The sequence below is a fragment of the Vipera ursinii genome (genome assembly GCF_947247035.1).
Source record: "Vipera ursinii genome assembly, chromosome: 6".
Taxonomy (NCBI): domain Eukaryota; kingdom Metazoa; phylum Chordata; class Lepidosauria; order Squamata; family Viperidae; genus Vipera; species Vipera ursinii.
This window is the reverse complement of record NC_139515.1, coordinates 830555-846782: the sequence shown is the minus strand read 5'-3', so window position 1 is coordinate 846782 and position 16228 is coordinate 830555. Positions and strand designations below refer to the sequence as shown.

The 16228-nt window shown below is 47.1% G+C and overlaps 1 protein-coding gene across 3 annotated transcripts in view; it reads left to right on the top strand.

Annotated features, from left to right (window-relative positions):
- Positions 1 to 3924: 3924 nt before the first annotated feature.
- The window catches only part of ETV6 (ETS variant transcription factor 6), a 101598-nt gene continuing 89294 nt past the window's right edge, over positions 3925 to 16228 (top strand). For 2 of the 3 annotated variants that reach the window (XM_083365884.1, XM_083365882.1), the window contains exon 1: positions 15850 to 15949. In XM_083365884.1, the coding sequence (XP_083222010.1) occupies positions 15917 to 15949 (33 nt within the window). In that variant the 5' untranslated portion in view covers positions 15850 to 15916. Of the gene's footprint in view, positions 4001 to 15849; positions 15950 to 16228 lie in introns of those variants that run through there. The other variant, XM_083365883.1, reaches the window with a different exon arrangement.

Here is a 16228-nt window from a genome sequence, read left to right as displayed (position 1 = left end):
ACCATTCCACAGTAGTAGTCTCAACTTATGACCTTAACTGAGACCAGAATTTCCATTGCTAAACAATATGGTTGTTAAGTGGGTCACGCCCAATGTTATGACCTTTTTCTGCCATGGTTGTTAAGGGAATCACTGCAGTTGTTGAGTAAGCCACGCGGTTGCTAAGTGAATCCAGTTTTCTGTTGATTTCCTTTGTAGGAACCAAGTGGGACGGTCGTAAATGGCGATTACATGACACCAGGAGGCTTCAACTGTCCTACGTATGTGCCAGTTGCTGTGTGCCCAAATTCTGATCATGTGTCCATGGAGCTGCGGCAATGATTGTCAGTGGGTTGTGAGTCGTTTTTTTAAGTGTTGTTGTAACTTTGAACAGTTGCTAAATTGTTGTAAGTCGAGAACAGCCTGTATTTATTTGGTTCTTCCCACTTTCTTTTCCTCCATTCTTTACCACAAAGTTTCTCATCCTCGGCAACATTAAATTGCCTGGAGTTCGTCTCCAAGGATTCCCCAGCCAGGGCTGGTTTTCAGTCTGGATTTGAATTATGTTTATTATGGACATTTAATGGCCCGAATGTTTTATACACTGCTATAAACAGTCAGAGGTCTGTTTACAACTCAGTTTCCTACACAGTTTTAAAAATTCCCAGTTTGTTAGACTCTGACAACCATTCTCACCATGAAAGGGGTTTTATATATTTTCAAGCTTTGAGTGACCCAGGATTGCTCTTAGCCTAATCAAAGGCTATTTAAAAAAATAATGGAATAAAAAAAATTATGCTTGTAGCCTTTTAAAATGTATTTCTCTCTCACATTAAACCAGAGTTTCCCAATGCTTCCAGCTTTGCGGACTGGCAGGAGGGGAAATGGATGGTTCACGCAAGCGGCTCCATGTGCCTGAGCGGCACGCAATCAACACTCAGGTAAGCAGGGATTAACACCGGGATTAATCTCAGAGACACAATCAAGCAGTGAACAACCGCCTAATCAAGGGAGTGCCAGGGGAAAAACATCACCCCCACCAAGACAAGTTGAGAGACGGGAAACCCCGCTGCCTTCCAGCACTGAAGACGTTACCTAGCCAGGTAATGCAATGTCTGCAAGCAAACAACCAAGCTCCGAGACCACCAAGGATGCCACACTTCAACCCTCAGTTACAAGCATAGGTAATATTCTCTTGTACATTTGTGTGGAGCCTAAACGGCCATTTAATTTGGATATTTGTCCTAAGGAGTCCTAAGGGTCTCCTATGTCTAGAAATCCCATTTAAAAGGCTGCTGTACTTGCTAGTGGCCACTAAGATGCGCCATATGACAGGTTTCATCCTGCAGGTGGGACTTGTCAGGCACAGGCAGACCCCCATCTTTACATCCTGCATGTATGTTGGACTGTTGTTTTTTTTTACTAGGAATGTAACAACATGTAAGAAAAAGTATAAATCCCTCTTAACAGGTAGGTCTTGAAGCCTCTGCTGTGAGACCCAGGCAAGATTAACAGTTGTCAACTCAGAGTGTACAGGTTGTCCTTGATTTATGATCACAATTAGGTGCTAAGCAAGGTGGCTGTTAAGTGAATTGCACTTAATTTTACCTTTTTTGCTCCAGTTGTTAAGCGAATCACATGGTGGTTAAGTGAACCCAGCTTCCCCCATTGACTGCTTGTCAGGAGCTGCCTGGGAAGGTCCCCGAAGGCGATCACGTGACCCCAGCAGACTGCAGCTGCTGTCAATACACGTTTCCAAGCGCTCGAATTCTGACCAGACGACCGTGGGGGATGCTGGGACCAGATGGGGGTCCCTGTTTGGAGTGCTTGGTCCTTGGGTCAAAACTTCTTCATTCTAGCTGTGCGCCTTCTGTTATCACAAAAAATTCCCGCCCCCCCCCCCCCCCCCCGGAGATCATCTGGACCCTTGAGGACCACACCAGGCAGTTCCTTGCACAGATGTGCAGGGAAGCGATTCGTTCTTGAAGGTTTTAGTAGCCTGAAACCGTGGGACTTCCTGGTGTCCCCCCTCTAAGGACTAAGAGGGATTAAGCCAGCCAGGTGCCGCCTTATTAAGGACGTAACCCCCAGGAGCTGCCCTCCTCCGAAGACCCTCCGTGCCAGACCTGAACATTGCCCAAAGGTTTCCAAGAAAGATTGCAACATGAAGCTACTGCACTGGAATAAATTAGCAAACTGAACATTGTGGAAATTGGCCTCAACACATCCTGGGTGTGGAAGCAATTGTCTCTCCTGCACTGTTGGTTTAAGTGATTGGTGTCGCCCTGCCTATTCCCTAAGCGCAAATGCTCGGGAGGGGATGCCACCTACGCGGATTGAATCTTGCGGGTTATCTACTAGGTAGGGGCTCATAGTGACATAGTCGATTGCTTGACCTTTCCACCTCAGAGGGAATCTCCTCCTCTTCCTCCCCCCTTCTCCTCTTCCTCCTCCTCCCCCCCCTTCTCTTTCCCCTTCTCCTGGAATCTGTGAGCAACAGACTAGCTTTTCCATTACACTAGGATTCGCACCCAAATTCTGATCCCTGGTCAAGGTTCAGAGAAGAATTTATGGCCTTAAAATTGGTTCTCAGATCCCTTTTGTGGAAACATTTCTGTGATGAGATTCTAATGCTATTTTCGGCAGAATCTGGAAGCCCCAGCCTGCAAACCACGGCCATCTGCGGTGGAGGGGGCTCAAAAAGACTCAAGATGGCAATCACCACAGTGCAATCAAAGCCCCCTCCCCTTTTTCTCCCGGTCCTGCTTCAAGCATCACAGCTTGTTTGGCAATGCACTTTTCAAACTGCTCTGGGTGTGCACTGTAGCTTGTGTGCTTCTCAACATGCACATGTTCCGTTGGCTTTAGAAAAGCACCCAGCATGTTGGAGAATCAATCTGGGGGTCGACACTTTGGTATATTTTTCCCTTAAAGCAACTCTAATCCCCCTAAATGCAGAAAAGGGGCAGCGGTGAGAAAATAGCTATTTTTTACAAACCTGGTCTCCTTGTCCAAGAAGCAGAGTCACGCACTGGCTTTGAATCTCTGCAAAAGGGCCGTTTCTCTGGACCTGGTCCGCGTACTTTGTCCTGAGAAAACGCTGCTTTAATTCATCAGGATCGGAAGCACATCGTGGTGCAGCACAGTAAGCAACAGCTCTACCAGTTGGCTTCATCCTCAAAGCTCAAGGCGTGAGCCATGACTAGCCCATAGCAGAAACTGATTGATTAATCACGAGGAGATGATTACGACGGTGACGGTAATTGCTGCAAAAGAAAAATAACAATTCAGTGGAGTAATATGGATTGCATATCTAGTAGCCTAAGTAGGTCACTTGACAATTCTCTCCAAGAACGCGTCTTCTTCCTCTTTCTTCCCTCTGGCAGTTTCATCACTTCTAACCTTCCGGTGTCATCTGGAGACACTTGCGCTGCTTTCCTGTCTTTCCGTGGGTTTTCCCCCCCTGCTCCAATGCATCAGTCCAGATTAGCAAACTTACCGGTTGTCACTTCCCTTCAGTGCATCTACACCGTCTCAAAAGCCCCTCGACGTATTGCAGAAATATTACCCACCCAGAATCTTCTCAGCAAAGGCCGTCTTGTTTGCTTCAGGATCTCTTTGCTGAGCTGTTGCTTTTCTCCAACTTCTCCCGAGATGGCCTCAAGCAAGTTGGCCTTTTTCATCATTGCCAGGGCTAAAAAGTGGGACATCTGATAAGATCTTGTTTTGGTCTTATCCAGGCTTAATCATTCACACGCTTTCCCTCCCATTTCTCTTATTGGCACCTGCCTCCGTGGCGCAGATGGTGAGGCACCCGAAACTCTGACGCGAGTTCAGATGGAAGTGAAGAACAACTGAAGATCTCCTCAGCTGGAGAGGGGAGGTTAAGCCAGGATTGTTCGGAGAGCTTCAAGGGGCCCAAGGTTTGCTTCCTCGTCAAGGGTCCTGGGCAGAACCTTACGTGAATCTTCTCTGAGGACATCCGTCCAAAATGCAATGAATGGAGAAGGGAGTGTGAATGGTGAGAACCTCTTTCCTGCTCTTTCTCTGCCTTCCTTCGTGTTTCTCTCTCGCATCCTGAGCAAGCTTAGCATTCCACGGAACCAAGCAAATGGGCAGCTGAATCAGTTTGGGTTGAGGCAGCTCAGGAGAAGCCAGCTCTTAGTTGTGGAGACCTTTCCTTGTCACTTCCCTGTAGACATTCTCTGGAAATAGGGACCCCGTTTACGCTGCTTTCGTTTCTCTTACTGTGATGATCTTTGTAAGGTTAGCGGTGGCTGTAAGGGTGAATAGCCAGGCTGGCTTTTGTCCATTCATGGAGGCTAAAGAGCAACTTCCATTCAGTTTCCTCAACTGGGGATCCTTCTAATGTGAGGGGGCGTGTTGCGATGCTCTGGAGCGGTGCTGGAAGGAGGACAAGGAAATGAATGAGGCCTGATATACCAGGGTTGGCCAGATCAGGAAGATATTTCTTTGCATATGATTAATCTGCAATTAACTTATGTTAATCCTGCTCTGGAAGAGATGGCATTGTCCTTAAAGGAGGGTTAAGCAAAGGATCAATTAACCCTTTCGGGGAGGGCGGAGAACGCAGGCAGCGATACTGTGTGAACAGGGTGGGGTCACAGAATGGGGAAGGTGGAGTTTCTGCTTTGGTGGTGGAATTTTTGTCTGGAAAGTTGGCTGCGTATGTTTCTTTCTTCTTTTAAACCAGTGTTTCTGAACCTCGGCAACTTTAAGATGTCTGGACTTCAACTGATGGCGCCAATATCTACCTAAGGGCCCCAAATGGCTTGGGATTGGGGAATATCTCCTCCACATTTACTTGCTAGGATCCGAAGATCTTTCCCTTGAGTTCTGCTCCTAAGGACCTTAAGAAGGGTAGATAAAGGGGGAAATAGCTTTCCAATCCTGGCTCCGTATCTCTTCAATATAGTTCCAATCCTATGGCCTACTTGGAACCAGGGGAAGATATAATAAGAATTGTTCTTGTGGTTTAGGATACTAGAAATTTTGCTTTTTTATTACTCTGATTTTATATTTTATTTCTTGAAACTCCATTTTTTAAAATCTTATCTCGCCATTCCCTATGCTGGTTTTGATACTGGGTTTAGGCACAAGGCTGTTCTTTGAATCGGACACGGACTAGGAGAGGAAATGGAAGAATATCCTGGAAGAGGAGGACAAACCACTTTTTGTATATTCTGGTTGGTTCCATGGACAGCTACGTGTCCATGAAGTTACCAAGAATCAAGTTTTTTAAAATTATTTTTAAAAATAAAATAAAAATAATCATGAAAAGCAAAACAAATACAAAAAGAGCTAAAATGATTGCACGACAAATGATTGTGTTCTGTTTAAACAAGTCAAATCTTCACCTCACAAAAGTGGATTCAAAGGCTGAGAGAGAGAGAGCAGACAGGAAGTGCTCAATTTAAAATCGGTTGCTTAGTAACCATTCCAAATTATCAGTGATCAAAAAAAGGGACGTAAAACCCAGGTTGGAAGTTCCAATCCACCCCCCTCCCCCCAAGCCGTGTGATTGCATTTGGGGAGTGCGACAACTGGCCCACATTAATGACTGTTTGCAGTATCCCGTGGTAATATGACTATGATCTATGACTATCTTTTTGCTGGAAAATGACACTTACTTTCAATTTGCAGCAAAAAAACCCCACACCCACTGCAGACAACGAGATTCACTTAGTGACTGTAGCTGTCACTTAACAACTGTTGCAAAAAAAAGGTAATAAAATTTGGCATGGTCATGTGATGACCTGTTGAATAATAATCACAAATTACAACTTTAATTCCATGATCAGTTACGATCATGTCAAGGATCACCTGTATTTGATCCACCAGCGTTTGGTATCTGGCGTACCGGTTTCTTTCCAAGAACACTTTTTTTGCATGAATCTAAACACGATAACTCCAGAGTTCCCCAAAAGCTGAGGAATTTTAATGTTAAGGATATAGTTTAACATCTTGAAATCTTATGTCCCTTGTTTAATTGTGCCATTCAACATTAAACAGATTTTGTGTGTGTTAGCATACTATTGAACTGGTTGAATTTGCAACACAAAAAGGTCTTCAACCAACTGTATTTAAGCATCCTCTGGAGTGTCCAATAGAAGTTGAGATAAATTATTTGCTTGAACTGTTATGCTCCAATTCTTTCCCCCAGATTTCTTGTAAATTGTCTGTATTTATCTTTGTAAGATTCTTCAAATGTCAGTTAAACGGAACAGTTGGTTTAGCAGCCTCTGAAAATATTTTGGCTAATATAATATCTTCTAGAATTACAGAAGTTGTTCAGGCCTCTAAGAATGTCAGATATGTTTGAAATGAATATGTATTTTCAGCCGTTTTAGGCAAGCTGCATTCTTTTCTTAAGGGGCAAAAATCTGAAGGGCAGAATTAGCAATAAGTTAGTCTAAGGTGCTAATCTTATTTTCAATTCCTTTCTTTTTTCCCCCCTAAGAAAACAAAAGCTTCCCAATCATTTTTAAATAAGAACAGAGTCAGCAAGAGATTAGATTTACATCTTTTTCCTAGTAACGCTCAAATGCTGTCTTTAATATTGGAATTAGGACTAAATCCAGACTGTAATTGGAATGCAATACTTGCCAGGATTTCAAAGGTGAATAATAATGCTTCAATTTTATCCATAGTAGTATATTTTTGTTTTAAAAATTGCTTGTGTGTCAAGCTATTCAGTAATCACATCCAGTAGGGTTATTAAGTTTTGAACATTTTCACTGCACAAGATGCATCATAACCGAGAAGGCTAGAAGTCTGATGTTCCATAAAACGTATATTTTTGTTAGTCTAATGAATTTAAATGGAATTAATATAGACATCTATCTAAAAGTACATACTTAAAATTCATGGATATTCTCAACCATCTGTTGTTATAATTATTAATCTCTTATACAGCTTAAAACATTCATTTTTTAAAATTTGTTATTCACAAAAGTCCCATCCTTTACAGTTTCCATAGAAATCTTATTATCTACAGGCAGCATAATACTTTTATTCCAATTAATTGGAATGGGTTGTATTGCTGAAGAAGCTCCATAAAATTCAGTAAAGAGCTTTGGTAATTATTGATAAGGCCTATAATACATATTCATATATTAACAACTTGTATTCACTGGTCATCTGTCTGAATTGAATATCTCTGGATTGTCTGACAGAACAAGTGAAAAGTTCAGAAACCAAATGAAATGTAAGGAAAGTTGAATAGCCTTGACACGTCCCACGGTGAAGCTAAAAATACTGGGAAAATAATGGCATTCTTTTTTTTTGCACCTATATCTACACATACCAGGTTTCGTTTTGATAAATTGGTAAAAAGAACTTTTTATCTCATATAAGTAACATCTCATGAAACGATGGTAAATATAAAATATTGTTTTATAATGGAAAGGCTCAGGAAGCAGGAACTAAGCCAGTGTCTTAATTAAGCCGTGCAAGATAGAGAGACAAAGGTGGGGCAAAATGGGCTACGCAGGTATAAAATATGATAGCTTTATGATAAAGATCTTGGGTGGGTTTAGAAAGATACCAAGGTAAAGGAATAGCAATAAAAAGGCATTATATATGCCACATGGAACATCTGCGTTGTGTGGGCCACAATGTCTATTCAACTTAGCCGTGTCGTGTTAAGAGGTTTCAAGGGCAATCTTTTATGGATCAATTTCCTTGTGAAGAAAGAGCCAGGACCATCTCAACCTTGGTAACTGAAAGATGGGTGGCCTTCAACTCCCAGGATTCCCCACTTTGGAATAAACTGAACAAGAGGGAAGAGCTAACATTTGACACCAAGATGTTGCTAGCATTAGAACTCAGGACCTTTCATTTTTAACTATGTACAAAAGGAATAATAGAATAATTTTCCATAAATACTCATCATTAGCAAAATATTCAGGGTCTGACACAGGGCTTGATTGAAATATAAGTAAAATTGCCTAGGTTGAAGGAAAAAAAAGGGGAAATCCTTTTTAAGTTTTAAATAGTTTTGTTTATTTCTATTGTATTTATTTGTAGCCTGACTTTACTTTTTTTTTACAAATAGCTCAAGGCAGCAAACATATCCAGCACACCTTCCTCCACCTATTTTCCCCCCACGACAACCCAGGGAGGTGGGCTGGGCTGAGAGAGGGAGGGGCCGGCCCAAGGTCACCCGGCCAGCCTTCATGGCTAAGATGGGACTTTTGCTCAGGCGCTCCCCCTTTCAAGCCTGGTTCCTTCACCGCTGGACCAAACGGGCAGTTGTATGAAAATCATACGTTGTTTGATGTTGTTTATATCAGCTTCGTGTTAGAATAAATTTTCCTCCAGTGATTCCAGTAAAAGACGAGGCTGCTTCCAAGGTTTGAAGACAAAGCGATGTCCGTGCCCTCTTGAGCTCCGAAGGGCCTTTTAGAGGCTAAATCTAAAACGCTCCATTAGCGTTCTGTTATTTTACTGGATTTCCTGTATTTTAATTTAAGGAGGAAATGGATTCCACATTTGCCATTAGAAGCTAAAATATATCAAGATTATCTTAATAAGAACAGTTCAGTTTCAAATGCGTTATAAAATCTTGCTAAACCATCTACTTAAAAAAAAAACCTGGTCATTGTTATGATCATACATATGGACTTTGCTATGACCAAATGTTACGTATGACACAGAGCACAGTTTGACAAGAAATTAATTGCATCGCGTGCTTGATTATCAAAGTTTCCTCCTTTCATCTTATAGCAACATAAGAAGCCAAGCATAATGGATTGGATTGATTGATCATATGCCATCAAGTTGCTTTCGACTCCTATTGACCACATAGGTAGATTGTCTCCATGACAATCTATCCCTAACCCAGGGCACCTCCGTTGCTACTCCATCCACCTTGTTCTGGTTGTCCTCTTCTTCTTCCTTCCGTCTTTCACAGCATTAGAGCGTTCTCCAAAGCTGGAATTTCACATTGTTCGACGTGAGATAATTCTAGCCTGATCATTTGCACCTTGAGTGAAAGCTCTGTCTGGGTGGATTTGTTCAATGATCCATTGGATTATTTTCTTGGCTCTCCATGGTATTCTCAGGAGCCTTCTCCAAGATCAATATTCAAAAGCGTGAATACTCCTCCTATCCTGCTTCAAAGTCCAACGGTCGCTTCTACGCAGCCTCACAGGGCATAGCAGAGCTTGCAGGATTCTCACCTTTGTAGGTACAGACCAGGTTGCCTACCCCTAGTATAGACCTATACATATTTATTTATTTATTTATTGATGGGATTTATATCCCGCCCTATCTCCTGAAGGACTCAGGGCGGCTCACAATAAAACATATAATAAGTACATAAATCAAGATAAAATGAAAATTGAGAACATCAGTGCAATAAAAATTAGAGAATTTTAAAATGAATTAAAAATACTAAATATAAATTAATTAAAATGCCTGTCAGTCTAGGTCAGCTTGGTGGAACAGGTGTGTTTTGAGGCCGCGGCGAAAGGATTGGAGGTTTTGGGCTATCCGAAGCTCAGGGGGGAGCTGATTCCATAGGGTTGGTGCTCCCACAGAGAAGGCCCTCCCCCTGGGGGTCGCCAGCCGACATTGCCTAGCTGACGGTACCCTGAGGAGGCCTTCTCTGTGTGAGCGTACTGGACGATGGGAATTTGTTCCCGGCAGCAGATGGTCCTGCAAGTATCCCGGACCTAAGCCATGTAGGGCTTTAAAGGTAAGTACCAGCACCTTAAATCTCACCCGGAGGGCAACTGGTAGCCAATGCAGCTCACGCAGGAGGGGTGTAATATGGGAGTATCGGGAAGCTCCCATCACAACCCGTGCAGCTGCATTCTGCACCAGCTGAAGCCTCCGGGTGGTCTTCAAGGGCAGCCCCATGTAGAGAGCATTACAGTAATCAATACGGGAGGTAACGAGTGCGTGGGTGACTGTACGTAGGGCATCTCGGTCCAAAAAGGGGCGCAATTGGTATATAAGACGAATCTGGGCAAATGCCCCCCTAGCCACGGTTCCAATGTGATCTTCAAAACTGAGTCGTGAATCTAGGAGGACGCCCAGATTGCGTGCTTTATCAATGGGAGGTAACATCTCTCCTCCTATAGTCAGAGATGGAACCTCTTGGACTAAACGAGATGACGGTATGTACAGCCACTCAGTCTTGGCCGGGTTGAGTCGAAGCCTGTTTTCTCCCATCCAAATCTGTACCGCTTCCAGACAACGGGACATCACATCAAGGGCATCACTGGGTTGGTTCGGGGTGGAGATGAATAGCTGGGTATCATCAGCATATTGATGATATTTCACCCCGAAGCTACGGATGATCTCTCCCAGCGGCTTCATATAGATGTTGAACAGGAGGGGCGAGAGCACCGAACCCTGAGGCACTCCACAATTAAGAGGCCTAGGGCTTGACCTCTGCCCTCCTGCCAACACCGTCTGCGAACGGTCCGAGAGGTAGGAGGAGAACCAACGCAGAACGGTGCCTCCCACTCCCAGCCCCTCAAGACGACGCAGTAAGATACCATGGTCGATGGTATCAAAAGCCGCTGATAGATCTAATAGGACCAGGACAGAAGAATAACCTCTATCTCGGGCCCGCCAGAGATCATTCACCAGCGCGACCAATGCCGTCTCCGTGCTGTGCCCCGGTCTGAAACCCGATTGGTACGGATCTAGATATTCAGCTTCCTCCAGGTTCAAAGGGAGCTGTCGCGCCACCACACTCTCAACGACCTTCGCAAGGAAGCGAAGGTTGGAGACAGGACGGAAGTTGTTTAAAACAGCTGGGTCCAGTGCCGGTTTCTTGAGGAGGGGCCTTACCACCGCCTCTTTCAAGGCAGCAGGGAAGTACCCTTCACTCAGTGAGGCATTGATAACTGCTAGGAGCCAGCCTCGTGTAACCTCCCGAGAAGCATAGACTAGCCAGGAGGGACACGGGTCCAACAAACATGTGGCGGCACTTAGTTTCCCCATGATCTTGTCCACTTCATCCGGAGTCACAGGATCGAACTCTTCCCAGATGTACTTGGCCAACTTCATCGATTTCCTCTCGTTAGATACTGCCCAGTCAGAGTCCAGACCAGCCCGAATCTGAGCAATTTTGTCCACCAGATATTTACTAAATTCCTCAGCCCGTCCATGTAGGGGGTCCTCTCCCGTCTCTTGACTTAAAAGGGAGCGGACCACTCTAAATAGGGCGGCCGGGCGATTATCTGCGGACGCAATGAGGGTGGTGAAGTAGGCGCGCTTTGCCACCCTCATTGCCACAAGATAGGATCTAGAAAAGGATCTTAACTGTGTTCGGTCAGACTCAGACCGACTGGCTCTCCAAATGCTCTCTAGGCCCCTTCTCTGGCGCTTCATCTCCCGCAGGTCCTTGGAGAACCAAGGAGCGAGTCGGGACTTGCGCCGGGTCAGAGGCCGCAAAGGGACAACGCGGTCGAGCGCCTCCGAAGCAGCCTGTTGCCAGGCATTAACTAAGGACTCGACCGGGTTGTGGGAGAGGGAGGTGGGAATCGGTCCAAGCGCCATCTGGAATTTATCTGGGTCCATCAGGCGCCTGGGGCGGAACCACCTGGTCGGTTCCGCTTCCTGACATCGGGGGGTGACGTGACGGAGGCCCAACCGCAGGAGGTAGTGGTCTGTCCATGAAAGGGGTTGTGATGTTGGAGTAACCCCACCCAGCCCATTTAGCCACTGCCCAGAGACAAAAATTAGATCCGGCATGTTTCCTCCCTCGTGAGTTGGGTCCTGAGTAATTTGAGTAAGGTCCATGGCCGTCATGGAGGCCATGAACTCTCGGGCCACTTCTGATGCACTGCCCAGGGAAGGTAGATTAAAGTCTCCCAGTACCATAAGCTTTGGAAATTCGACCGCCAATCCTGAGATGGCGTCAGGTAGCTTGGGTAGAACCGTTGCTGTGCAGCTTGGAGAGAGGTATACCAGAAGTAGGCCCAACTGACCACCAGGACCCCACCTTAAGAGGAGGGATTCACATCCGTCTATCTGAGGGGCAGTGGCCTCCCGCGGATGGAGGGTCTCTCTGATAACGATCGCCACGCCACCTCCCCTACCCTGAGCTCGAGGTTGATGTAGCACACGGAAACCTGGAGGGGATAAATCAGTCAGAGGGACCCCTCCCTCTGGGCCCAGCCAGGTTTCCGTGATGCATGCCAGGTCTGCGCCTTCCTCCTCGATCAAGTCATGGATGAGGGGAGCTTTATTCACAACAGACCTGGCATTAAAATAGATCAGCCTGAGCTCAGGAGTCAGACCTCCCTCTTCCCCAGGGCAGCAAGCGGGAGCCAGAGGGTCAGAGCGCGCCACAGCAAGAAGATAGCGTGGGCGTGATCTCAGAATACGATATGACCCTCTGCTCCTCCATCTGCTGCCATTCCCAATTACTGTGGGGATCGGTATCCCTGTCCCATCCCCCTGGTTTACAAGACTCTCCTTGGCCCTCATATTGCCGCGACCATTGGCCAACTTAGGCTGAGACAGGTCCGGTGGGATCTTCCCCTCGATTTATACAGAGCACTCAACTGCTTTGAAACTAATCCAATTTGATACTCAATGCATTTTGACAGGAAAATTTTGCCCGGTATTCATTGTCCGTTTGATATTCAACGTGCAAGGGAGAACTTGTCGGTGTCAGCTGCCTTGCGACTCACTACATTGCTCTTTATGGGAAAAATTTGTTTGGTACTCATAGTTTTTGGTACTGAGCGCATCTCCTGGAACCCATTAATGATGCGTACCAAGGTACCACAGTATTTGCGTGTTTTCCAAGACCTTCACAGCTGCTCTACTGCAGGGTTATTTCTTGGCCTCTTCTTCCTTTCCTGTTGATGGTGGATGCTAAAAGGTAGAAGCTCCCCACAAGCGATATTTTTATTGGCAGTTCTAAGACGGGCTGCTCTATTTCCTGTCATTACTTTGGCCTTTTTAATGTTTTAGTCTAATTTTTTCACTCTGCAATGAAGAAACTATTGTGCCTGCAGTTGGTGTCTTTTCAACTTTAACTGAACCATCATCATTAATCTGATTTCTAAACTGAAAAATGGTTAAAAAAAAGAAAACAAGAATATCTTCCCATACAAAAAACTACTAATTGGAGAAAAAAAACTTAACGGTATTCACGTAGAGCAATGTATGGGTAAACGTAAAAAATTATAAAAGAGAAAGGCCTATCCTAACAGCTGTACACGGATTATGCAATCCTGTCTGGACTGAGTACCGTGGAGCAGATTCCCAGACAGGTCAGCATCAGATCTCGGCTCTGAGTTGATGGCGATCATGCTTTTCAACTCCATTGCCTCTCATCTGGTTGGAAGAAGAAAGAAGCGGGCAACCTGCGTTAGGAAATGGAGAAAGCGCTGGTGCCCCTGCAGGCTCTGTGGCTTTCGAGGGTCAAAACCCTCCACTGTGCAGCCAGATGGAGCTGTGGCCCAGGCAGAGCTTGTGTTGCGATGAGACAACCGGGATGGCTGTCATGCTAGCTGGACCGAAGGCTGCACCAGGGGGGGCTGAAGAGTTTGTGTACACTTTTGCCAACCTCAGAGTTTCTCCGTGACTCGACTGCGTCCCTCCCCGTTGTAAAAGGCCACATGGGACTTCTGGCAGGGCAGCTTTCAGATTTAGGTTAAGAGGTCATCAGGAGGTTGACATCCCATAATACCACCTCAACCTCTCACTTTCAGAGGTTTTGAAGCCATTGGGCTTGCTTAAATACCTTAGTTTCTGGACCTAAGTCCTACTCCTAAAGTTCTGTATGTTTTGGGACTTGGATATCTTCCTTCTGGAAGTTCAACCAAGTATTTCCCACCTGCTCAGGAGAGGTTGGAGGACCTTGTCAATCATGGCACTAATACTGGAGTCTGGCCCTCCACCTCACACACACACACATAGCAAGTTCTAAGCACTAAGTCAGATCACAAAATTCTTGGTCCAAAAATCTCCACCAAGTGGTTCTGCGTTAGCAGATGCTCTAAAAAAAAGAGAGAGAGAAACTTCTCCAAGTTCCTAAGGCATCTGAGCCAAGTTTTTGCCTTTCTGGATACGGCTTGAAGATTCAACAGTCGTTTGCTGGTGGGGGTCAACTCTGAGGAAAGTGGGTTGCGTGCGATAACAATCCAGAGATCTCTTTATTCCAAATAGATGGTGCCACCAGACTGGCTAGAGTTTATTTTTGTAGACCTTTTTTTTTTCCCCAATGCCTTCATCCAGGGCAACAGACAGGCCTGACTTTTCTGCCCGTATCAGAACAAATAAAATATCCTGATCATTTAGTTTCAGGCAGTCCTCGCCTTAAAACCACTCACTCGGGAAGTGTTCAAAGTTACGAAGACACCAAGTGAATGTTGGTTACAACCCTCTCGCACCCCTCGTTTTAGTCGGCAATGGGAATCCCCATCCCAATAGCCATTGTAAGTTGAGGACTACAAGTAATTGGGTTCTCCTATGACTTTGTAACCCTTTGGTAATTGTCCCCTCAGGTCGGTTTTCTTTTCATTTTTATGCTCTAAACTAAAGCAAGGGTCTTCCAACTTGGCCCTTTTATGACTTGTGGACTTCAACTCCCAGAATTCCTCAGCCAGCATGCCTGGCTGAGGAATTCTGGGAGTTGAAGTCCACAAGTCATAAAAGGGCCAAGTTGGAAGACCCCTGCTCGAAAGCCTCCTCCTTAGGTATTCAAGATGGACAGCGATTAATATTTATACGCTACTTGTATGTAAGGGTGTAGGGCTATACATAGAGTACATTTAGACGTGTGTGTGACGTACGTATGCGTACACTTCGAGAGCAAGCCACTTTCATTTTTAAAGTGTGCCATTGTGCCCAGAGGAAAAAACGACCACGAAGCTTATTTGTTATTTTATTATTTTAATCCCATTTATATCCCGCCCTATTATTAAATGAAAGTTAAAATTCTCCGAAGACTCAGGGTGGCTTACAATTTAAGTCCAATCCATCGGGCCCATTTCCTGTAGAACAGCGTTTCCCAACCTTAGGAACTTGAAGATGCCTGGACTTCAACTCCCAGAATTCCCCAGCCAGCTACGCTGGCTGGGGAATTCTGGGAGTTGAAGTCCAGGCATCTTCAAGTTCCTAAGGTTGGGAAAGGCTGCCCTAGAAGGCGACTTCGGCTCCCGGGCCCATCCCGGCCTCGGACGGAAAGGAGGAAGCTACGCGGGGCTTCGGGAGCCGTCGGGGGGGGGGCGTCTCTCTCCAGAAAAAGCCTTTATCAGGCCGGGGGGGGGACGGCGCTTTTCCGGAGGGGGGGGGCGAGAGGCGCCCTCCCTCCCTGCCCGCTGCCCCCCCCGTGGGACCCCGAAGCCCCCCCAGAGCGGGGCGACCTTCTCCCCCCTCCCCCCCGGGGTCTTCTCGAAGACTCCCCGCCCCCCCGTGCAGGCCAGGCCCGCTCCACACACACACACACACACACACACACAAAAGCGGGGAGAGGGGGGGCTGAGGGTTTGCCCAGCCCCCTGGCGCCCCTCCCCCCGCTTCCTCCCTCCCTTCCTTCCGCCCCTCCCCCCGCCGCGCTCCCTTTTCCGGCCTCCGGAGCCCTTTTCCGCCCCGCTCCCGCTTCCTGCCGGGCCTTTAAGAGGGCAGAGCCGGGCACTGGCGTCGCTTCCCAGCCCAGCAGCTCTCCGGCACCGCCGCCGCCCGCAACGCCTGCCTGCCTGCCTGCCTGCCTGCCTGTCGCCGGGCCCGGGAGCGGGGGAGGGCGGCGCCGGGCCATGCCGGGCTGAGGCGCGGGAGCGCGGGCGGCCGGTCGCCGATCCCAGGGAGCCCCCGCCCGCCCGCCTGCCTTCCTCCTCCTCCTCCTCCTCCTCTTCTCCTCCTCCTCCTCTCCTTCTTCTTCGGCCGGCCCAGGAGCCGCTGCCAGCCGGACCCGCTCGCTGCGCCCCCCCCCCGCCCCGAGATGTCGGAGGGTCCCGACCTGGTCTGCATCAAGGTAAGAGCCCCCCGGGGGGGAGGGAGGGGAGGGGGGAGGGGCTGCTCCGTCGCCCTCTTCCTCCCCTGCAAGCGGGGGGGGGGTCTTGGGCGGAGACGCGCCTCTTGCCCGGACTCGCCTTCGCGGGATCGGCGGAGCCCCCCCCCCGGTTCTGCGGGTCCTGGAGTGGAGGGAGTGCGTGCCTCTGTGTGTGTGTTGTGTGTGTTGTGTGTTGTGTGTGTTGTGTGTGTTGTGTGTGTGCAAAGAAAGCCCCCCTCCCTCCCCCCCCCGGGCTGGGCA